General features: G+C 41.8%; 1 protein-coding gene across 7 annotated transcripts in view; it reads left to right on the top strand.

Moving 5' to 3' along the window:
• LOC141110962 (serine/threonine-protein kinase BRSK2-like) overlaps positions 1-25,609 on the top strand; it is a 495,524-nt gene that overhangs the window by 404,779 nt on the left and 65,136 nt on the right. For 4 of the 7 annotated variants that reach the window (XM_073602807.1, XM_073602806.1, XM_073602803.1 and 1 more), the window contains 3 exons: positions 8,173-8,319; positions 10,694-10,725; positions 15,272-15,289. In XM_073602807.1, the coding sequence (XP_073458908.1) occupies positions 8,173-8,319; positions 10,694-10,725; positions 15,272-15,289 (197 nt within the window). The remainder of the gene's footprint in view (positions 1-8,172; positions 8,320-10,693; positions 10,726-15,271; positions 15,290-25,609) is intronic. The other 3 variants (XM_073602805.1, XM_073602810.1, XM_073602809.1) reach the window with 1 other exon arrangement.

Raw genomic sequence — 25,609 nt, 5'->3', positions numbered from 1 at the left:
GCGGGGATGTTGGTTGTGACAGCCGCTCCTTTGAGTTAATAGCATCCCACAATCTCAACACGTGTATAGAGATCGGTAACACAAAGCCCGAGAGACCTCTGTTCTCTCTTGGGAGCCAAGGGGCATGAGACAAGTTGCGCCCCGCCAGAAACTTCTCGAGAGGAACCCAAGCTTTGGTAGAGGTGTGGTGTTGCCAGTCGAGAATTCTCTGCAAGGCCACTGCCTCGTAATATCTGCGGACAGAAGGCACTCCCAACCCTCCCATATTTTTAGGGCGTTGCATCATGCGGAGAGCTAAGCGGGGCACATGGCCCTGCCAAATAAATTTAACAAACAGGCTGTTGAAGGCTGAGAAAAGAGATCTGGGCAAAGCAATAGGTACCATCTGGAGAAAAAACAGTATTCGTGGTAGTACATTCATTTTCAGTATGCTGACCCGTCCCATCCACGAAAAGGAAGTGCGATCCCACCTAGCTAAATCAGTCTTGATAGTTGTGAGTAATGAGGCAAAATTGCATGAGTAAAGTTGTGTTATATCAGCTGGGAGGTGTATACCCAGATATTTTAAGGAAGAGCAACACCACGTGAAGGAGAAGGAGGCCTGTAGTTGTGAACGCATCGTATGAGGAACATTGAGGGGGAGGATCTCAGACTTACTATAGTTAATTTTGAAATTTGATAAAGAACAGAATCTCTTTAATTCAGACATGATGTTAGGTAGGGAGATCAGTGGGTCCGTAACATAGAAGAGGACGTCGTCTGCGTAAGCCGATAATTTATGCTCCGTCGTTCCCACCGTGAGCCCCTTAATATTAGGATTTGCCCTAATTATGTTGAGTAGTGGTTCTAGAGTGAGGGCAAAAATCAGGGGGGACAAAGGGCACCCCTGCCGTGTACCGTTTCGAATAGGGAAAGGGTTGGAAAGCGTTCCGTTTACTTTAACCCGCGCTTCGGGGGAACTATATAATGACCCTATCCATTGAAGCATATTATTTCCCAAGCCCAATCGAGAGAGCACCGCCTGCAGGTAGGCCCAGTCCACCCTGTCGAAGGCCTTCTCAGCGTCCGTGGATAAAAGGAGACAGGGTGCACTGGGCCGTTGCAAGTTCGCCCAGTGTATCAGTTGCATGGCTCGATTGGAATTGTCCCTAGCCTCCCTACCCGTTATAAAACCCGTTTGATCTGTATGAATCACCGATTGGAGGACAGGTTTGAGGCGATTAGCCAACACTTTCGCGAAAATCTTAAGATCAGTGTTCAGCAGTGAAATCGGCCTATAGCTGCTAGGAATGGAGGGGTCTTTACCTTCCTTTGGAATGACAGTGATGTGCGCCATCAACGCATCCCTCGGGAGGGCAGTGCCCGAAGCTAGAGCATTGAAATATGTGCACATTCGAGCAGCCAGGAGGTGAGAAAATTTACGGTAATAAGCATTAGTTAGTCCATCAGGACCAGGACTTTTCCCTTGCGGGAGATCCTTAATGATTGCTTCTATTTACTCTACCGCTATAGGCCTGTCAAGCTGATCACTGATTTGTTGCGATAGTTGTGGTGTTAGTGCCTCCTCCAAATATTGCGCAATACAGTCCGCCTTCTGAGAGGGCGTATGTCCTGCAAGTGTGGCCGGGAGTTGATAGAGTTGAGCATAATAATCGCGAAAGGCATCTGCAATTTTAGAGGATAGTACAGTTTGGGATCCCAAGGGCGTTTGAATTTTATAGACATGTCCGGATGTGCGTTGCCGTTTCAGGGCTCTGGCCAATAATCTGCCACACTTATTTCCAAACTCATAGAATTTATGCGAGACATACCGGAGTCTGTCACGGGTTCGTTTTTCTAGTAGATCTGAGAGCTGTGCCCTGAGGGCTGTTAATTTTTCGTATAGGAGAGGGGTCATTTGTCGCTTGTGTTTAAGTTCTGCTGTACGCAATTGTGTCAGCAAGGATTGGAGTTCCCCACAGCGTGCCTTTTTGAGCCTAGCTCCTTGGGCAATAAATTCACCTCGTATCACAGCTTTATATCCCTCCCAAACATATGCTACCCCAGTTTCTCCCGTCGCGTTCTCTTTGAAATACAGAGAGATAGCATCTGTCACCTGAGCTAGTGCCACTGCATCGTCTAATAGGTTTTCGTTCAGACGCCAAGTCCATTGGCGAACCTCTGAAGACAAAGGTGCCAGGGAGATGGAGATGGGTGCATGATCGGAAATCGTCATAGATCCGATCGACAAGCCAGAGAGTGATTCCAAAAGGCATTGATCTACCAATAAGAGGTCTATCCACGTGTAAACTTTATGTGTAGCAGAATAGTAGCTGAAATCCTTTACAGTAGGATGTGTCACTCTCCAGCAGTCGATCAGATGACTAGCGTGTAAGGTTTTATGGAAACGCTTAAGAAACGCAAATGAGTGAGTAGAGTGGCCTGAAGAGGTGTATAACCGTGGGTCGGGGCTCACATTAAAGTCCCCTCCCACAATGAGACGCCCCTCGCGAAATTCGGAAAGGGAATCCAGAACCCTCTCCAAAAAATCCAACTGCCTAGAGTTAGGAGCGTACAGCGCCACAATTGTAAATTTCTGATTGTACATAGTGCCTTTCAAAAAAACAAATCTGTCTTCAGGATCCGCGCGGTGGTCTGTGGTGCTGAAAGGGCAATTTTTATGGATCGCCACCGCGACCCCACCTGATTTAGACTTGGGTGAATTGCTGAGGAACCATTGATTGTATATGTGTGTGGGGAGGCGAGGGACTGAGTCAGCTCTGAAATGAGTTTCCTGTAATAATAAAATATGTGCACCAGATCACTTTGTCTCAAGCCACAACTTACTGCATTTGGATGGAGAACTCAGGCCTCGGACGTTGTATGACACAATTTTCAGATCAGACATTGCTGGTTACCGATAGGATCACCCAGAAGGCGTAAAGAGGACGAGGAGAGAACCACGGCATTTGACCCAACAAATCTAAAGTGCTGATAAGAGAAACAAATGAGTATAACCCATGCAATAGATAGACAACCATCCCATAGACATCATCATGAAACATTAGGGAGAAAATCAATAAAAAAAGGGGGGGGGGGGAGCATTGGGAGAAAAATTAAGAGAACCAGAAAAACAAAACACATAATACCCTGTGGGCATTTAGTAACCTCTAGGTGCAACGGTGCCGAGATCGCCGGCCGGCCTATTGGCACCACAAAATGCGGACGATCACTGCGTCATGCACGACCTTCTACAAGGAGTGTAACTCTCAGGAGTTCACCTATGGGGGAGAAAGTGGAGAGTCACTAAACAGGAGCCCCAACTGAGGGGACCCGCTCCTCTATGTGAGCACATCTGAAAGTCAGATGCATATGTAAATTATCTGCAACAGCAAAGTTGAACTCGCAGAATTTTAGAACCAAAACACGGACATAACGCCAGTCTTGTAGGTAGAAAGTTGAAGCCTCCGAAGTCGTCCTCCCACCTCAACGTACAGCTGGGGAAGATGGAGGACTTAGCTTCATTGCAGCAGCTTGTCCATTCCGGGGTTTGTTGCGTCGTCTGCGGCGTGCTTGCCGCCAGGGTTCCGGACGGGCTGGTACTGGAACTTCAGAAGAAATACGCCAGTCAGGTATGTCCACAGGAGGGAGACCAAGACGTGAGAGGAAATGAGGTAAATCTGACTTGTTCCGCAAAGTGACTTGTTGGCCATCTTTTGTGATGGAAAGGCTAAAGGGGAATCCCCAGCGGTATACCAAGTGTGCTTCCTGCAGGACTGCCAACAGAGGCTTCAAGGCCCTGCGCTGCATCAGCGTGCGTCTGGATAAGTCCGGAAATAAGGACACTTGTGCTCCATCAAAATCCACATGGCGCATACCTCTAACATGAAACATGATGCGCTCCTTCACAGTATATTTATGCAGTTTGCAGATAATGTCCTGGGGTTTATCAGGGTCCTCTGAGGGAGGTCTAAGTGCCCTGTGCGCACGATCGATCTCTATGTGGTCGGGAGCTTCTCTTCCCAGGATCTGGGTGAACAAGCCCTGAAGTGAGGGGATTATGTCCCTAGGGCCTGTGGCTTCTGGCAGGCCTCTGATGCGAATATTGACCCTGACTTCTATTATCCACATCATCAAGTTGATTGAGCAAAGAGTCAATCCTTTGATCTTGCATTTTACTTGCAGAGCCTGTAGGGAAGGGTTAATGTCCTCCACTGTCGCCTCTAGGGCCTCCACCCTACCTCCTATGTGGGCAGTGTCGGCTTGTAAATCCTCAATGTCCTTCCTAAAGGCCTTCTCCATGCGGGCCATGAATCCTTCAAGGTCTGCCCAGGTAGGGAGGGCAAGGATATGGGACCTGAGGTCACCATCATCTTGGGCTATGTGAGGGCCTCTGAGTCCTGGGGCTGTGTGTTGGGAGAGTCCAGAGCTGGGGGAGGGAGAGGCAGCAGAGTGCGCCGGGAAAGCGTGCAGCGGCGTGTGGTCATGGTTCTTCCCTGCGTCCCTCCTACCCGGGCTACTGAATGGGCTCCCTCTTGAGTCCGGAGAGGATGGGAGAGGGGGGGATGCCGGTGGATGGCGCGGTGACATGGCTGGGGATGTCTCGTGTGCGGCCTGTGAAGACTCACCCGGCGCCATCTTGGATTCTGCTCCCGGCCATCTTCCTCCGCAAAAAAAGGCTTCAAGAGAGCTGGAACAAAGCCGTGGGGTTCTCCAGGGCTGCGGGGATTGCTTCCTCCGTGTCGGCATCTCACAGAGCCGGCGTCTGGGTCACTTTGTGCTGCTGCAGAGAGCGATGTGTGGAGCGGGTCAGACGCAGCTCAGCTCACACACGTCCGCTCTGTTCCATGTCTCGGCCACGCCCCCCTTCCTTTTTCATTTAATTGTGTTGCTTCCACTTTTGGTTGCACATTATGTATACTCACGGCCCATGCCGGCGAGCCGGTGGGTGGTGGCGAAGTATGGGTTCTAATGTTCCCCCTATTAAAGGGGGGGGGGGGGGGGTGTTTTCTGAGTGGGATTGCTGTTTGCTCTATGAGAATCTTTTTTCTTTATGTTGAACCTCTAATCTATATGGCATCCCTTTGTGTCGGAAATAACTGGTGGTATAATGATTACTCTTTTATACCTGTTCTTAATGTTTTGATATGATCCACCTGCGTTATGGACCCTCTCTCTTAAACAATTTCAATAAAAATATAAAAAACAAAAAACATATAGTGTACCAAACAGTGTTAAACTCATGCAGAGATTGTATTTTCTTGCTATATGCAATAAGGCAAAAAAAGGTGTGCACGGCGGTAATCTATAGCAAGAAGTAATAATAGCAGTCCTATTCTAATTTTAATTTCCCAAATGCTTTGAACTAATAAGGTGAAATCTAATTGGTTGGTAAGGGTTACTGTACATCACACTGATCAATCTTAGGGCTCGCACACTGCTGAAACAGCATATTTTGTGCGTGTTCCCTGCACTACGTGTGAACGCCTTGCCCTTCGCAAGACATCTGCAGGTGCCAACTGATTGTTAATGGCGCCACCAAACTGCATAGTACTGCAGAACCATGCAGTTTGTTGCAACGCGATTTGCAAAAGTAGTGCTTGCACTACTTTTTGCACATTCCTGTACATTTTGCAGATGGGCTATCAAATTGAGGGACCGCATTAGATGTGCATGTTCGAACACACACGTTTCAAGTGTTAACCGGCCCTTACTGATTTATATAGAACTGACATATTATGAAGCAGTTTATAGAGTACAAAAATATAATCATATCAGTTTCTTTCCCACAATAATGTCTGTACAAGAGTCATGCAAGAATGTTCATCTTCCCCCTCCATCATTAGTGCCCTATTAGTATGGTGCACACAGCATTTGTTTACCACAATTTAGTAATGCAAGACATCCATTCATGCTAAAATCATTCATAAACACAAAAATAACATATTTATTCTATCCTTCCTTTTCCTTATGTTGCAACAATGCAGCAAATAAATCTCTTTAAAGTGGCACTAAACTTAATTTTTTTTTTAACATGAATTATTCTAAAATATCAAGTATACTATTAATCTGTTTTTTTTAAAGACTCTTACCTTTGTATTCAGGCCTTTGTATTTTCCTTTGCACTCTTCCAGTCCTCTACTGATGTACGCACGAGTAGAGCGAGCAGCACCATTATTTCTGGTCACATGCTCCGATCTATGTGTACTACAATTCCCATAGTGCTGAATGCATCTGCAGGTGGATGTGTAGTCAATCTCGTGGGCAAACAGATTGAACGTAGCCACCCTAGAACAGGATGCCTGAGAATACCAGAAAAAAACGTGTATTTGATAGATAAGACAAAGACAGAGAGAGAGATAGAATGTACATTCTACTTATAAATAAACATATTGCTTTTATTTTATTTTATATTAAATGTGAGTTTAGTGTCACTTTTAGGTATAGCTTGTTGAACATTTGACTTTTTGTATGCATTTGAGATGATGTAAAATGATGACTAAAAAAATAAATAATTTTACTTTCATATGAGAAAGAAAAAAAAATATTCATTGTCATTCACTGTGGCCTTATCAGTTCACATTTGGCTCTAAACTATTGCAACGTGGGTGATGTTGGAAATAAAAATGGACTGTAAAATGTAAGTGTTTTTACCGGCAGTTCATTCATTATTGGTGTTAGACTCCCATTCAGCTGCTCAGTTGAGATATCATACCTCCTCAATAGCTTTACGAGAAATATGTTGCAGGAATAAATTAAATTTTGTATTCATGCATTCATATTTTGATACATATTCTTGGGAAGCTACAATAGTAATATCATTTTAAACATACTTTATACAAATAGTTTCTAAATTTCTAAGAACAATATAATAATGATGCTACTGTTAATGGGAATGTTAAGGGGGGCACAACTCTTTGGACACACCTTCATGGCAATGTAGCTGCCTCTCCCTCTATTAATTTGCAGTAAGTGCATGGTCCTTTAAGAATTTCAGTAGTATTCCAGGTGGGCTATGAAAGCCAACGGGAGCACCTGGGATTACTATGGGATGCTGGCCCAAAGGTATTTAAGGCAGCTGGATCCAGTTCTGGTCCTCTTTGGACCGTCAAGCAAAAGGAGGTACCTCCCGCCCACCCGTCGCAGGACTTTATGTGGTTTCTGCCACCCTGGATCCAGGGGGGCGTTGTTTTGAGATATATATATATATATATATATATATATATATATATATATATATATATATATATATATATATATATATATATATATATTCATGCTCGAGTTCTGATAACTGGGCAATGAAGTAGAATCTGTATTGTATTATTTGATTTGAATTTAAATCTGCTTGAAATAAATTTGTGTTATTTTGGTAAACCAATAAATATACCGCGTCCTTTTCATGCCAATTTCCTGTGTGAAGTGTTTTCCTTTATTATTAGTAAGGTTGGTGTTGTATGTGGGGGGGTTGCGGCCTACAGTCCCATGAGTGTGACAAAATCAAAGGTCAGTCTGAGATGTAATACTTTAATTTGTTTAGCAACCTGTAGAGCACAAATTCAGCCTGTCATCACTGTTAATGCGCTTTCACTCAGCAATACACATGCAGTGAATCCCTTGCACCCAGGTTCACCCCTGACCCTATAGTATGTTAAAGAAACCTTCTGTGTCCGAATCATGGCATTAAAATATTGAACTGAAATACGTGATGCTGCCAGCAATTGTTCTAGTTGAAAATATTAAATTGAGCGTTTGTACTTCACCCAGCCATGTCTACTCTAGTATCGCCTATGGCATAATATTCATTTGTCCTGTTTGTAGGTGAAACCTTATGTACAGCCATTTTTAGGTGTAATGCAGTTAGCTACCAGAATACGTTTGGAATGTGGAAGGAAAGCCTTACTAACATATGTACCCCTTGCAAAACAACCCTGCTAGAAGGTGAACCATGAAGGGCTATGGTGCTGCAAAGTTATATTGAGCATCACTAAGCTAACATTCACATATAGTTGTAAAACTTTAATTACAAGCCCCAGAATGAACGACTTTACAAAATGTCTGATTATAGGGTCCAGTCTACCTAAACTTATACATACAGTGTAAAACTTGAAATCATGATTTATATTTATAATTCATTTGTTCTTTTTTTTTTTTTTTTTTTTTTGCATGTTTATGACATTTCTTGTCTTACAGGGAGCGTTGCCATTTGATGATGATAACTTGCGCCAGCTTTTAGAAAAAGTGAAGCGAGGTGTATTTCACATGCCACATTTTATCCCACCGGACTGTCAGAACCTGCTGCGAGGCATGATCGAAGTGGAACCAGAGAAAAGGCTTAGTGTTAGTAACTTATTATTTCCAACCATCCAATTATTTTAAAAGCAGTTCTACTTTTGAACAGCACTGTACAAGCTGTTAAATTAATGCTCCTCCATGTTCATTTCTCTTCCTTCTGTATACGTTGCCCATTTTGGGTGTTTCCGATTACTCAAATTCCTACCATGTGGTGCCAGGATCTAAAGCAGCAGTAATATATATAGATATAAATGCACTGAGATTCAAAGCTGACAACCCAGAACTGGTATTGTAGAGTTTTCAGTGCTAAAAAAGAAGCACTTGTTTTATTTTAGTCAGGTAAATTTGAAAATTATATGCAAAATTATATATTTTCAAAAAATCCAGCCAGCACATGTAAATTGTACCTTATTTTGACATGATTTTAAGTTCCTCCCTACCGCCAAAAAAAATTGTCAATTATAGATATCAGTAGCTCAAGCTGAAAATTGCACACAGAGCAGTGACTTGTCCCCCTACCTATCTTGACTAAAGCAGACCATTTCTGCTATCTTTCTGTATTAAATGTTTTTTGGAAAAACAAAAATTGTACTGCCATATATAAAATATGAGTTTAAAAACCTATATGTCTAAAAAAGTGAAATTGACCCCAAATCAACATAGTTTACCTATAACTTTATAATACTCCTTACCCAAACCCTGAAATTTAGCCTTATCACTTAACCCTATTATTGACTTGATCCGTATCCTCACCTTATTAATAATCTATCACTAAAAAATCTAACACTTAACCAAATGCTTGACCCTTACAACTTGTTATCCTAACTTTAACCCTTGATCCTAACGCACTAACCTCTAAAATCTCAGACTTGTCTCATTGATGCAGAATGCTACTAGTGCCATTGTTGCTACCTGCGTGAGTATGATAAAAGCAACATTTCTAAAATAAATGCAACAATATTTTTGCAATACATATTTTTTTCCATTTACAAGAAAATGTAAATGGTAAGGTTGATACAGGTGACACCACTGCAGGAGCTGGAGGTGTAGTCTTTTAAAGAAGACCTGACATTCCTTAAAATTCCAACTTTTGTTGTTAGTTTATAAGATGTTTTAACTCCATTTGACAAAAATGCTATTTTCAGAGACACTGCTCTATAATCTAGTGTTCAGTGCATTCCTTCCCCGACCCCAAATGTTTAGGGTCTGATTTAGATATGTCTAGAGTAGCGCTTCTCAACTTTTTTACGCTGGAAGAAACCTAAAATTTCAGGTCTCAGGGAACCCCTATAATAGTTTTTAGATCTACAGATCTCGGCATATTAGTGTGATCATTGAGTTTTAAGGGAATAAATATTAAACATCAACTTTCTCATTTGAAATCAGTGCTTAATTTTTGCTGTACAATATTGAATGAGTATTCAGCGCCAGATGATTCCCTTGCATCGACATTCAAGGGAAAAAAATACTACAATGTAGTGAGTGCTGCAGAACATATAGAATATGGGACTCACTTTGGCATCAGGAGAAAAATAATGCCCCTCATATTGGTGTCAGTGAGAAAATAATGCCCCTTACAGTGACATGTACCTTGCACTGGTGTTGGTGAGTACCACTGACAACAATGTAAATGTGGCTTACACTATTCCTACTAACGCCAACATAAATTGATCCCACTGACACCAAATTAAGGGGCGCGTTACTAAGGGCCTGCTTACATTTGCATTGCTCTCTTAAAACCATTCCATGGTGGTTTGCTTGTCAGGGAGCAAAGGACAGGGGCTGGGAGGTGATATGTGTCTCTTGAAAGCCTGCAGCATTATGCCATAATGTGTGCATTACACTTTGTTCACTTCATTTGGTGGCAGTACTGGCCTTCAAATGCAATATGTGGTATAATTTTTGCAAGAGCTGCGAAACAAAGCATCATGGACACAGCATGTGTACCACCCCCTCTGGCTGCCATTTTAGCTTAATGCGGACAGTTGGGGATGGGCAGTAAAACAGTAAAACTGCAGCTTAACCACATATTTTTACATCCTCTCCCAGCCACAAGTGTAAACGAGGGGTGTCAGTGGGAATATTATGCTTTTGGTTTTTGGTGCCAAAATAATGTCCCAGCATTGCTATTGAGTAGTTATTACCTGCAAGAGGAGTGACAGCAGATTCAGTCCTACAACACTGTGCAGCTGGGATCACAAGCTCTGTGACAGAGGAACTCCAGAGTAGCAGCATCTTCAGAACAGGAGGACCGTTCAACCTGGTCTATTGCCAATCACATATATACCAACGTGGTAAGATCAGGATGGGTTGAGTTGTCAGACAAAATATATCCAAAAATATGTCCCCTTTAAATCTTGTTCTTTTTCCTTGTATTATAACAATAAAATCTTAACATGTTACACTTTTTGTCTTGCAGCTAGATCAGATCCAGAAGCATTCGTGGTATTTGTAAGTAGCAAAAATATAATTTTTAAAGCCAATTATGTTATATACTTTCTATAGACAGATCTATAGTGTGGCCAAAAGTCCTGATATTCAGTAGTCTCCACATGAGCACAGAGCATCTTACCGAGAGTCATTGCTTTCACTGGCTCCTAATATTCATATACGGTATTAGAAATTTGGCCATTGTGCTGGGAGAACTGTTATGTTTAATTTGGTCTGCGTTTTACACGTTCACAAACTTCATTTGCAGGTGTATTCATTTACTGTAAATAGTCAAATATATTCTGAGGAAAGGCTTGAAATTAAATTATATTTTCCCCAAAAAATGGATCCATCCATAGGCACACGTAAGGGAGGATGCTAAGCTGAGGTAGCAAAATGACATCTGTGCAGAGCCGGGGTCCAGGGGATCTATCTCTAACAGGTGATAGCACCATGTGCAATTACATGCACACACCTGTGGACAGCGCAGCCAATGTCATTGCCTTGCACAGGCTGGGCAGCTGTGAGTTCATGTGAGTTTAAAATGTTTGGACTCATGTAACAACCAATCAGATTTAACCCTGCAGTGGAAAAATAACAGATGAAGCATAAATCTGTTTGGGTCTTGTGGAATTATGCAGACTTGCAGAGACAGGCCTTTCCTCAGACACCGTGTATACAAGGAGGAGTGGGAAGCGCCGCCATCTAAGTGCAATTAGTCTAAAAACATTTGAAGCCAGAGATAAATAAAAGGTGGCCCTCACATTTGGAGAAATTGTAAAAACATCTATCCTGGTCAGGGCCATCTTTAATATTGATTGGACCCTGAGCAAACATTTTTTTGGGGCCCCCCCCTCCTCCATGCAGTTTCGTTCTCTACCTGCTCTGAGAGATACAATAGATAGCAGCTAGACTCAAAATCAGTTTACTGAATCAGATCAGGCAGCAATTTCGATTGGTTGCCAGAGGTTACAGCACATCATCTCCTCACTGCCTGCACACCATGGACTGGGGAGGTGAGGGGACCCATTAATAGACAGAAAATTGTTAGGGATCCTAGGACACCTGGGATCAGTGGCAGTGCTGGGGGGAGGGGAGGGTGTGATCAATGGCAATACCGACTACCAATATAAAGAGGAGTTTCAACACCGGCCACCGGTGTAATAGGGGTTTACACTGACCACTAATGTAATAGAAGCATTCACAGTAACCACCAATGTAAGGAGGGGTTTACACTGACCACCAATGTAAGGCGGACATTCACACTGGCCACTAGTGTGAATGAAAGGATTCTACACCAAGAACCAATGTAATGAGAAGATTTACACTGAACACTAATGTAACTGAGACATTTAGCCTGCGTTCACATTTGAGTGTGTCGGGAACGCATGCAAAATCACTTTCCTGACATCACAGAAATGTGCTGCCCTTTAGCAGATACACAGCAGTGGCATTAATTGTTAATGACACCCTCACGCATCTGCTGACATGTGCCTTGGCACTGTGTGATTTTGAAAAAGGGTTTGGGACTTTCTTCCGCATTTGTAGCGCATAGAGCAGCCCATTTAAATGAATGGGCTGCCTTTCACATGACCTACATCTTTATCCACCCTGTCAGTACACCTGTACAACCCATGCTAACTGCTAACCTCTGCACCCCAAACCTCCCCCATCCTCTCCACTCCAACCCTCCACCCCTGTAACTCTACCTGCCTCCTCTGCTCATCTTTGCACCCACCTTCATTACCTCCATACATCCCTCTTTGCTCACCTGTGCACCCCAAACTGTAATTCCTTCTCTGCCTACCACAGCACACCTCACACTACCCCCCCCCCCCCCACCAATTTGCTTACCTTTTCAGAACAGGCTGATGATAGGCCTAATGACCACAGTTTCAGGCAAGACTTTCAAGCATGCCCTTTATCTCCCCAGTGGGCAGCATTCAGTATAGGTGATGGTGGATATGACCTCAGGGGGGCATGATATACATATGAATACCGCCTCTATTTACATATGAATGTCATCACTATTTACATATCAATGCAGGTTATTTAAAGGTAAACATAACAATAGGGCAGAGCTGGGCAGCATTAGTAACAGAACTTCACACTGAGATATCAGGACACAGCATGGGACTAAAACTTCAAGGAACAAGGGAATTTAAACTGGGATAGTTGGCAAGTATGAGGCAGCTGCTTTGGGCCCCACAATAATGACAGGGCCCAGGGCAGCTGCCCCTTTTGCCCCGCCTTAAAGAAGGCCCTTTGTCAAACCATATTTCTTCAGAAACCACCCAATTCACCAGTTCATCACACGTTACATTTTGACTGAACAATTTCCTTTAGATCCACCAAGTATGTAGCGCAAGGGTCTGCCTGACTGGCTGCAAATTAAGGTATTAGATAGATCATCATATAACATAGTTATTGTAAATTCAAAAGTGATTGCAATGTGTATGGTGAGGTTAAGGCTAATTTTGTTTTGCAGAAAACATTATTGCTGTCAATCATCCACTAAATCCTGCAAAGGCTATGGGAGGGAACATCATTTGTTATAAATGAAGTCATTTTCATATATTAAATAATTTCCCATATTCCATCTTGGAGTTTATATGGAGGAATAGAGGGACAAGTAACCACTGAGTGCCATGAATGGGTCTGATCACTAAAATGGTTACATCTAATCAATCTGTGATGGGAAAAACAAATACTAAAAAATATTAAAATCTGTTTCCTAAAGCAGCCTTTCATTACAGTATAGATACAGTGGTTAAACAGCATTAAACTAATTACAAAATGCATTAGATAATAGTAATTTAGAAAGTAAATGCTTAATTAGGTCCATACGTCCCCTTGGCACCCTGACACTGGCAATTTTAGGAGTTTGGCACTATGGATTCTCAGGAGACCATGATAAATTGTGGCCAAGCACACAGCTGCCTAACCTCAGTCGCGTTAACCTTTTCAGTGCTGTACATGAAAATAGTCGTTTTACATTGCAGATGTTTAAAAGTAGATGTAAATCCACTAAACCTCACTAAAATCTCCTATACAGTAAAATTTTACCATGTTAATGTTATTTCAAAATTATTTTTCTATATAAAGTCTTTCATTACAATGATACCTGATGATACTCACATTAAGGGCCTTATTAAAGAACTTCCTGTTATAGAATGACAACACTCTGTCCCATTCTCCCAGTTGTGCTTCTGCTTTGTCCCCCTGCCATAAAGATTTCCAGTGGAGACAAGTAAGCAGCTGTTTCATAATACATTACTTAAAAATGGTCCACTGTTGTCAAAATTAGAAAAAAAAACGTGTAACCTACCTTGATCCTTGTTGAAGCCTGGTATGTCAAGGGGGACCCCATTCTAAAAAAAAACAACAAAAAAAAAACAGCATGGGCCCCAGCCCCCCAAAAAATATATACCACATCCTTACTCAAGCATGAAGCTTGAGTAAGGATGCGTGCGTCCTCTTTCTGAACTGTACCAGGCCACATGCCCTCAACATTGAAGGTGTCCTTGCCAGGGAAAGCCCCCTGGCAACGCATCTTGCCCCCATGTTGATGAGGGCAAGGACCTTATTCCACAACCCTAGGCCTCTACTTGTTCACACAAAATAAAAGTAAACAGTAAAGAAATACACTTGCACGATAACCGCTGAAAAAAAAAACTTACCGACTGACGGACATGTCGGACATCTGGCTGCTGACTCATGACGAATGACCTCTCCAAAGGCCCCGCAGCAAAAAGTAAACAAAGGAACAGGGTCTCCCTGGTGATGTAATTGACCAGATATGCCCATGTGTCCATATTTGGTCAATGATGTCATACAATCCTTGTCCTTTTTATAATGGATGGATATTCCCGGTCAGTAAATAAATAGAGCTGGGTGAGGTCACTGGTTGCTACAGGACATGGCAGGTGTCAACACCTGCTGCTTCCTTAGCAACCATTGACAGATAGGAAGATGTCATTTACAGTATAGTAGCAATAGAAATAACGTTACTATATATGATGTTTGACTCCCTTCACACAGGCTAAAAGTGTGGTGTTTAGATGCAGACCTGAACTTTAAGCCAGTAATACATTCTGATTTTATATAGTTGCACAAATAAATGCTTTAACATGGCTTGTGACATATAAATGAAGAAACCAGGGCTGCCAACCACCCATTCACGACATTTGTGTATCAGTCATATGCTTAAAAATAATGCAAAAATTCCAAATATATTTGGGGGAAGGTTACCAAATAGTTGGTGCTCTCTTGATGTCACAGTGTGATGCCGCCCTACATGTTGATATTGCCCTGTCACACAAAGTAGTCACCTATTACTATTTAGAGCCATTGCTAAAGTGTTATATGAAAGATCCTCAGGTCATACACAGTTCAGCAAAAGTTACACTTCAATAATATCCATTTTGACTGTGTACATATATAATGTAATTTAACTGTTATCTTTTATTGTTAAAACATGTTTTGCAATATAATAGATCATTAACCAAGTTAATGAAATGGGATTTAACACAGAATGTGTAAATATGTTTTAATTTAATTAATGCAGCATCCCCGGAGAAAGCCAGTAAGAGGATTTCCATCTTCTTTATGTTTTCTATAATCATTATCTTATGTCCATATTACTTTTTACTTTGTATTACATGCAGTGTTTAAGATTTTAGAAGTAATTATATTCAAAGCATTTCCATAAACCTCAGAATGTATTATTCCAGAGCAGGGACTAAAGTAAACCTCTTCCTGCATTACAAAGGTTGCAGTCTACTCCAGAAATAACAAGGTCTTTACAGTTATTTTATGTTTTCTTTAGTAAATAAATAATATTGGTGTCTTTAGGGTCTGCCAGTGAATGCTAACATTGCTCCATAAACTCTGTCATGACTTATTCACTTTAACCACTTGCCTACAGGGCACTTTTACCCCCTACCTTCAGCTTTCCGCACTGTCGCTCTTTGAATGACAATTGCGTGGTCATGCAGCACTATACCCAAACAAAAGTTTTATCAATTTTTTTTTACACAAATAGAGCTTTCTTTTGGTGGTATTTAACCACCAATTTTTTTTTTATTGTTTGCTAAATATACAAATAAAGCCCAACATGTTTGAAAAAACAACAACTTTTTCATAGTTTGTTATAACATTTTGCAAACAGGTAATTTTTGTCCTTCACTGATATGCGCTTATGAGGCTGCACTAATGGGCACTGATGGGGCGACACTGATAGGCTGCACTGATGAGGCGCAACTGGTGGCACTGATAAGGAGCCACTGATGAGGCTGCACTGATAGGCGGTACTGATGGGCACTGATAGGTGGCACTGATGGGCACTAATAGGCACTGATAGATGACACTGATGAGGAGGCACTGATGGGCACTGATTGGCAGCACTGGTGGGCACTTATTGGTGGGCAGTTAGCAGCACTGTTGGGCACTGATTAGCAGCACTGATGGGCACAAATTGTCAGCACTACTGGGCACTGTCCTGATTATCAGTGTACATATCCCTTTTAAAGAAGCTGGTTATCGGCTCTCCTCTCCTCATGCCGTCAGCATGAGGAAAGGAATGCCCATAACCGGCTTCTGTTTACATACGTGATCAGCTGTGATTGGACACAACTGATCATGTGGTAAAGAGCTGCTGATTGTTTCTTTACCTCAATCTGTGATCACAGTGTGCAGAGTGCACCCTCCATGCCCCGCAGCAGGCACACAGCGGGCACGATCACGGGAGGCCATCATATGATGGCCTCTAGGAACTAGCCGGCCACACTGTAGCCGTCATTTGGCTATAGCACAGTTGGCAGGTGGTTAAAGGCATAGTTCACCTTTACCAGAAAACTACCTATACAGATAAGGGATGTCTGTAGATATAAACAAGCTGTGCAGTTTTGAACAAAGTTGAATAATGCTCTTGCTATAGGTGTAGCCCATTTATGTACCTTATGAAGCCAGCCTGGAAAACTTCTAGGATGTTGCTGAGGACATTGTTAAGAGATGCCTAGCTGTTATGGTTCACCTTCACCATCACAGGAGTGAGCTCTTTTTCTGATTCAAATCCCCTCACATGAGCTTTCTCTTCCCTGATGCAGTAGTTCTAAAGCTCAGCCTTTTGGAGCTCACTCCTGTTGGTGAAGGTGAACAATAATAGCTAGGCATCCCTTAGCAACATCCTAGGAGTTTTCCTGTCTGGCTTCATTGGATATGTAAATGTACTACACCTATAGCCAAGGCATTATTCAACCTTGGTCAAAGCTGCAAAGCTTGTTTTTATCTACAGACTCTCCTTATCTGCATAGGCACCCTTTAAAGGGAATGTATCATTTTTCCAATGTTTAGATATGCATATACGTCTTTATGTAAATCATTTTATCCGTGTATGTTAATGTTTTAAAAAACCTAGCTTCTATATACAGTTTGTAATCCTGTATTTACATGTGGCATCCATATGTAGTAGACTTTATATACAAATGTTCTGCTTCAGACTTTGTATTTGCTACCCGATGATTTTGCTTTATAACTATGCCAACAATGCAAGTCTATGAGCTATTCAACTTCAAGCAAAACAACCAGAATGAAAACAATGCACTTCCTGTGTGGCATTTGTTAAAGCTGAATTTCCAGCAGATATTAAAAATGCGTCAATTAATGCAGTGGCGTATTTATTAGAAGACATTAAAATGTATTTTAAATACAGCTAGTGTAAGTACTATAATTTAACTTGTAGACCCCATGTACACTTCAGCATTTTGTAGCTTGAAGCTCAAAGCTCCAAAACGCTGCAGGAGAAAAAATCAATTATTCTCCATGGAGATGATTCACATCTCCACTACAAGTCACCTGAAGCTCAAAAAAGTTCTGGAGCTTTTTTTTTGTAGCTTGAATTGGGTAGATATTAAATATTAACCCCTAACCCTAAATAAAAAAAACAAAGCCCTAATCCTAACCACTAACCCCAATATTGATCCCTAATCCTAACCCCTAACCATACTATTAACCACTTCAGCCTCGGAAGGATTTGCCCCCTTAATGACCAGGCCATTTTTTTTGCGGCACTGCATCGCTTTACCTGACAATTGCGCGGTCGCGTAACGCTGTACCCAAACAAAGTTGACATCCTTTTTTTCCCAGAAGTAGAGATTTCTTTTGGTGGTATTTGATCACCTCTGTGGTTTTTATTTTTTGCACTATAAACAAAGAGCGACAATTTAGAAAAAAAAAAATTTTTTTTTTAATTTTTTTGCTATAATACATATCCAAAAAAAAAAAAAATCATAAAAAAAACACATTTATTCATCAGTTTAGGCTGATATAAATTCTTCTACATATTTTTGGTAAAAAAAAAAAAAAAAATCACAATAGGTGTATATTGATTGGTTTGCGCAAAAGTTATCACGTCTACAAACTATGGGATAGATTTAGGGACTTTTATTTATTTTTATTGTTTTAATGACGGCGATCTGCGTTTTTTTGCGTCATTGCGGCGGACAAATCTGACCCTAAATTACACTTTTTGAGGACCAGTGACATTATTACATTGATTGGTGCTATAAAAATGCACTGATCAATGTAAAAAATTACACTAGCAGGGAAGGGGTTAACACTAGGGGGCGATCAAGGGGTTAAGTGTGTTCCCTAGGTGTGTTCTAACTGTAGGGGGAATGGGCTCACTGGGACATGACAGAGATCACTGTTCCTGATCACTGGGAACAATCGATCTCTGACATGTCTCCTGTCAGAACAGGAATCCGCTTGTTTACACTGGCAGATCCCCGTTTTGCCTCTGTACTAGGCAATCACGGGTCGCCGGCGAATATCAAGTCCACCCGACCCGTGGTGACACTCCTGCAGAGTGCAGCGGGAGCGTGAGTGCGCCGATGGCAGCGTGTGCCCGCCTGCAACTGCTCCTGCAGTACGGCGACTGGCGCGGCGCTGCCAACCTGCCACAGTATATGTATGTGAGCTGGTCGCCAAGTGGTTAACCCATAAACCTAAATCCTAACCCTAATATTGACTCCTAACCCTAAACCTAACCTATCAAAATAAATACATAATATTAGGTAAATAAAAAAAAATTATTAATAAAATAAAACATGAACGCCAACCCTAACCCTTAAAAAAAGAAACGTAAAATAAATAAATAAATACAAGTGGATGAAAAGGCTGAAAAACATAGCAACAAATGATGACACAGATGATATTTTTCTCTATTGGCTAATAAAAAAAAATGCCAAAATTAAATAAAAAAAAAAAAAGCACAAAAATGCTTTAAAAACGCAATACAAAAACACTTAAAAGCACCCATACAAATGCCCAAAAAATGCTCAAAAACGCAATGCTCAGATATAACCGTAGAGCTGTAGAGCTCACAGTGTTCATTAAAGGGCGAACACTAGAGGCCAATCAGATGTCCTGTAATCACATGTGCTGACAAAAAACCTATTATGAGGAGGAAAGGGCAAAGGGCTAAGCTCAGCTGTCTACTTTTGCTCCCTCGCTGTCCAATCACAGGCTAGGGGCAGAGAGTTGACCAAGCTGTGTTGCTTAATTGCAGCAGAGAAAAGTCAGGTCATCTACCTGTCTGTAAAGTATGGAAGGGATATGTAAATCTAAATTTCAGGACTGAAAGAATGCAAATACAATCCTATGGCGGGTTAAACACGACTCAAATATGTATTTCAGCAATGTATTTGGCTGTTTAACTAGAGTTCAGATTTATTAAGCAGAAGAAGAGATATTCGATTGAGCCACGGAGATCACTTTCTGGTGACTAATCTGCAAATGTCTGTATTTCATTGAAATATTTGTCACATAAGTCTCATACAAATGATATGACAATACAGCCTGTACATAGACTATCTAGGTGAGTTTAAAGGGAACTTGTACTGAGGAAGTATGAAAAACACCCATTGCTGACCTCCTAGTGTGAAAAATAATAATAGATTGGCATAAATAATTTTTTTACCTCACCAACCTGGAACAAGTGTGCAGATTCACTCTGACTCGCTTGTATTGCATGCTTGTTCCAGGTCAGTGGCTCAAGGTAATGAAGCTGGAGACTATTTTTATAAGGAGGTCATCAATAGTAGTCTTCATATTCTTTTTAGCATAGGTTTCTTTTAAGTTCATGATTGGAAAACCCCTTTTTTTAAATAAAAAATCAGATCTTTGATTTTAATGTTTCTTTGATGCTTGTATGCATAGGTGATTATTTGGGGTATAATTAGATTTGTGCTGCGTCTGGAATACTTCAAAATACCTTTTAGGTTGAAAAAAAAACAAATAATGCTGAGTCTGACCTAATTTATGTCTGTATAACAGCACAAGAATATTTATAGGAACAATAGAGCTCTGTGTGAAATCGGCTCAGGAGCGTTCCCAGTCTGAGAACATAAAGCGACCGTATTGAGCTCTGGGTTTGCCTTCTGATTTAAGGACTGGCTCATACAGCTGGAATAAATGGCTTGTTCGTGCCACCTTGTTTTATCATTTTCCAATAAAGATCTCATTTGTTTCTCAGCAAGTTATTGCTACAATAACACACGTTGAGGGGTGTAATTATTAGAGAATAGAGCACTTTGCAGCACTGAGTGTTATGACTTGTAGTGCAATCAAGCTGTGTGATTATTGGTCAATAATCACTGACCTTAGAGGTTAAGGCTCATAGGCGGTTCCTATTGGTCAGCTTTCCCAGACAAATATTGTCTATGAAAGAGTTACTAAAGATTACAGTCACAACGTTTCTTTTGTCAGTAGATGATGTTAATAATGTTCTACAGTATTTTCTGATGCTGAAAGGCCGGAGAGCATTGCCGTGAGTCACATATAACCGTCCTTTACGTGTGCAAACCTTTCACTAAACAAAGAAGAAAATTCATTGATGCTGAGCAAAAATGGTACAATATTCTAATTCTACTGTTAAACTCTATATATTTTTAATCAAGCTAAATTTAGCATGAAAGTACATATAGGGGACATATGCTACCTATCCTTGGGGATTGTTTTTCACCTTGACAGTGTTTGACATCACCAAGGCTCTGCTGTTTTGTAGAGCCCTCTGGTTTCCTCCACAACGGTATTCTGAGAACACCTAATCCTGAGCCTGTGATTCTTCAGACCAAGCATCCCTGTTTCCACCCATCAGAGTCTCAATTTATTTTTATTTTTTTTATTTCAGGTTACAACAATTTACGCAGCACTTTACATTTATTGTACTTTCTCATCAGTCCCTGCCTTCAAGGGACTTACAATCTAAGGTCCCTACTGCACATTCCTACATACACATACTAGAGCCAACTTAAAGAGGAAACAATTAACCTACCAGCATGTGGAAACTGGTGTATCTGGCAGAAGTCCATGCAAGCACTGGGAGAACATGCAACCACCATGCATGTCAAGGTTGGGATTTGAACTGATGACCTTGTAGGTGCAAACACTAGATAATTTAATTAGGACACAAACCTGGTACAGTCCTATTAATAAACACCTCTGGCCATTGAGAAAGATGTTATACAAAGGTTAGAAAATCACCAGATATGGATGATAGGAGCAGAATAGCCACGTAGCCTGGTCCTTTTACAAATGCAGCAGTAATGGCAACTTCCATAAAGCTAAACAACAGGTTTCCGTGAAATGTTAGGAGACTCTTACAACCAACTATCATCCTTTTACACAATTTTGTTGTTGTAGGCTGCACAGACTCTTATATGTGACATACGGTACATAAATACATGATACGCACTGGTGCATTATACTGTATGAATGTATTTTGCTGCATTTTAGTATAATTTTAATGTATTTTAATTTTTACACACTGCAGCTTATTTTGACATATCTTTAAATGCTAACATGTGGCTCAAGCTTCAGAGTTCTGGACACCTTAAGCCTGCAATGCCTCTAGCACCTTGCATTTTTTCCTGAATAACAAGCAAATGTTTAGATGTTGATAATGATGGTGTTTATTGCTGTGTCTGGGAGGATAGCAAGGCACGCAGACATTGCATCCATAAAGGAATCAATTTTTAAGGAAGTGTTAGGTAGGGTAGAAGGGTTTTCTTTTATTATTTCTCTTCATTATCATGGGTGAGAGGCAGCTCAGCATTTGGTCACTGGGGGTCTTGCTTTCCCATTTAGAACAGGTTGTACTGTATGGAGCACAGAGCAGTCACATTATTCATGCTGTGCTCTGTGCACTAGGGAAGCACAGTGGAGCACTCATTTGTCCTTTGTTCTGAGCTCCAGTGGCCATCTTGGGGAATAGTGCCTGCTATTGACATTGAAATCCCAACAGATTTGGGCAGCCATTTTGACATAGCCATGATATACATATATATATATATATATATATATCATGTGCCATGCCTTGTAAAGAGAGTCCTGTATGGGAGAGAGAAGGAGCAACATCATGTTCAGCCTGCAGTTTTAGGTAGGCCCTGGGTGGGCTCCCTTTAGGGGAGAGCGGGTCATTGCTCTGCTGTATACCTTTAGTGAGCATGCTGAGGACTTTTAGTGGAAAGAACTGAGGATGAGGTTCCCTATCAAAGCAATCACATGAAGAGAGAATACTCCTGAGTATGGGCCCCTTATGGAGCCACTGTTTGGCCACAGGCTTATACAGCATGGAAGAACTAGTGTAGCACTGTTAACTACTGCACATGTGAGCACCACAGCACCTCCTCTATTTTAATCTGGAAAGCAGACTATAACAGCCTGGGAGTAAACTATGTTCTGTTGAACTGTTATATGTGCCTGGATTTGGAACTGTTTATACCACTCTGGAAACTACTTTGTCGAAAGAAATCGAGAACTGCTTGTAATGATGTCGGAGTTATTAGTAAAGTATTTTTTTTTTTTTAATCCAAACTCTTGTATTGATAATAAAGGTCAGGACTGGGGAAAAAAATAATACTTTTTTTGTTACATTACATATCATTCTTATTGCATGGGATGTACATAGAACTAGCAGACAAGAAGGAGAAATAGATAGAACATCCAAACCAACATGAATTGTAACAATACATGTATACAAAACAGTGCAAAAATAATTCACTAAGTAGGCAAGTAAGATGAGTGGTACACAATGATCAACATCTCAGAGTTTACAAACCATATCCCAGCTAAAAATCCTGCCTTTAAATAGTTTCCGTTAGGTGGGTTCAACATAAAGTAAAATTCCATTGTTATCACCAAGAGTGTTACTCACAGCTGCAATAACCTGTCCGTCACTAATTTTTTTGGGGGGGGGGGGCTAAGCCTGGTATGTCCAGCCATCCCTGCCATACTAATTGAAACTTGCTTAAGGCTTTCCGATGTCGATAAGCGAGTTGTTCCCATAGTAGCAAGGAGTTAACATATTCTATCAAATATTCTATCAATTGTTTTGGGATATTGGGAGCCATCCAGACTCTAGCAATCAGGTTACAAGCAAGGTACAAAAGACGATTTACCCTGATATATGTACAGTATCTCACAAAAGTCAGTACACCCCTCATATTTTTGTAAATATTTTAGTATATCTATTCATGTGACAACACTGAAGAAATGACACTTTGCTAAAATGCAAAGTAGGGAGTGTACAGCTTTTACAGTGTAAATTTGCTGTCCCCTCCAAATAACTCAACACACTGCAATTAATGTCTGAACCGCTGGCAACAAAAGTGAGTACACCCCTAAGTGAAAATGTCCAAATTGAGCCCAAAAATATCAATATTTGGGCATGGAGTTCACCAGAGCTTTACAGATTGCCACTGGAGTCCCTTTCCACTCCTCCGTGATGACATCACGGAGCTAGTGGATGTTAGATACCTTGCGCTCCTCCGCCTTCCGCTTGAGAATGCCCCACAGATGCTCGCTAAGGTTTAGGTCTGGAGACATGCTTGGCCAGTCCACCACCTTTACCCTCAGCTTCTTTAGCAAGGCAGTGGTCGTCTTGGAGATGTGTTTGGGGTCATTATCGTGTTGGAATACTGCCCTGCGGCCCAGTCTCCGAAGGGAGGGGTTCATGCTCTGCTTCAGTATGTCACAGTACATGTTGGCATTCATGGTTCCCTCAATGAACTGTAGCTCCCCAGTGCCAGCAGCACTCGTGCAGCCCCAGATCATGACACTCCCACCACCATGCTTGACTGTAGGAAAGAAGCACTTATCTTTCTACTCCTCACCTGGTTACCGACACCATTTGAACCAAATAAGTTTATCTTGGTCTCATCAGACCACAGGACATGGTTCCAGTAATTCATGTCCTTAGTCTGCTTGTTTTCAGCAAACTGTTTGCGGGCTTTCTTGTGCATCATTTTTAGAAGAGGTTTCTTTCTGGGACAACAGCCAGGCAGACCAATTTGATGCAGTGTGCAGTGTATGGTCTGAGCACTGACAGGCTGACCCCCCACCCCTCCAACCTCTGCAGCAATGCTGGCAGCACTCATACGTCTATTTCCCAAAGACACCCCCTGGATATGATGCTGAGCATGTGCACTCAACTTTGGTCGACCATGCAGAGGCCTGTTCTAAGTGGAACCTGTCCTGTTAAACTGCTGTATGGTATTGGCCACTGTGCTGCAGCTCAGTTTCAGAGTCTTGGCAATCTTCTTATAGCCTAGGCCATCTTTATGTACAGCAACAATTCTTTTTCCAGATCCCGAGAGAGTTATTTGCCATGAGGTGCCATGTTGAACTTCCAGTGACCAGTATGAGAAAGTGAGAGCGATAACACCAAATTTAACACACCTGCTCCCCATTCACACCTGAGACCTTGTAACACTAATGAGTCACATGACACTGAGGAGGGAAAATTACTAATTGGGCCCAATTTGGACATTTTCACTTAGGGGTGTACTCATTTTTGTTGCCAGCGGTTTAGACATTAATGGCTGTTTCTTGAGTTATTTTGAGGGGACAGCAAATTTACACTGTTGTACACGCTGTACACTCACTACTTTACATTGTGGCAAAATGTAATTTCTTCAGTGTTTTCACATGAAAAGATATAATAAAATATTTACAAAAATGTGAGGGGTGTACTCACTTTTGTGAGATACTGTACCTGGTTGAAACAATTCAGGGTCTAGCGCCCAGTAGGCATACTAGGGGATTAGTAGGTATAGTAACTTGGGTGACTAATGAAATAGTGTGTATCACCTGGGTCTAGTAGCGCTTGAGTTTCGGACATCTCCAGAGCCAAATGTATAAAATCACCCCATATGAGGGTGACATTTAGGACATAGAGGTGTGTCCCTCATACCCCAGGCATGAAGGTTGGCTGGCGTTCTATAGGCCCTAAAAATTAAAAAAAACAATTGTGAAAGTTTGTGGGAAGCAGATAGGGATACAGAGGGGATTGATTCCAGGGCCATATCCCACTGTTCGACAGTGTTATTTCCCCAATGTCTTCCGACCACACTGCCCTGTATCTAAGTGTAGCAGTCTCAGTTGTTATATACTTGTTAGTTAGTACTAGTAGTTACTACTGTCTGCTGTATTGTAAGGAGGCGCCGCTCCAGGCTGTGTCACACTGTCACCGTCATGTCGGGACCGGGTCGGTCGGCTCTGAGTCTGAGAGACTCGAGTCCGACCTCCGACGTGACGCGTGGCTCTCACTCACACATTCAGTGTGACTGAAGTCACTCGTTGCTAATGCCAGGGCCGCCTGGCGTCTAGCAACGAGTGCAGGGAAGAGGCTCCTCTTTCCTCCTTCCTTCAATGTCAGACAGTGACCGCCGCCGCCCGTACCACACGCGAGTCTCTCTCTCGGCGGCGCTGATTGGCACATGTGAGAGAGAGACTCGGGCCGGCAGCGGAGTGGCAGGAGGAGGATACAATAACATTCAGAGTTATTTCGGGGGGGGGGGCAATTGCCCTGTTGCCCCCCCCCCCTGGATCCGCCCCTGAGCAG

This window comes from Aquarana catesbeiana, linkage group LG10, assembly GCF_042186555.1.
Source record: "Aquarana catesbeiana isolate 2022-GZ linkage group LG10, ASM4218655v1, whole genome shotgun sequence".
NCBI lineage: Eukaryota > Metazoa > Chordata > Amphibia > Anura > Ranidae > Aquarana > Aquarana catesbeiana.
Note: the sequence above shows the minus strand (reverse complement) of the source record. Positions and strands in the feature narration are given on the sequence as shown.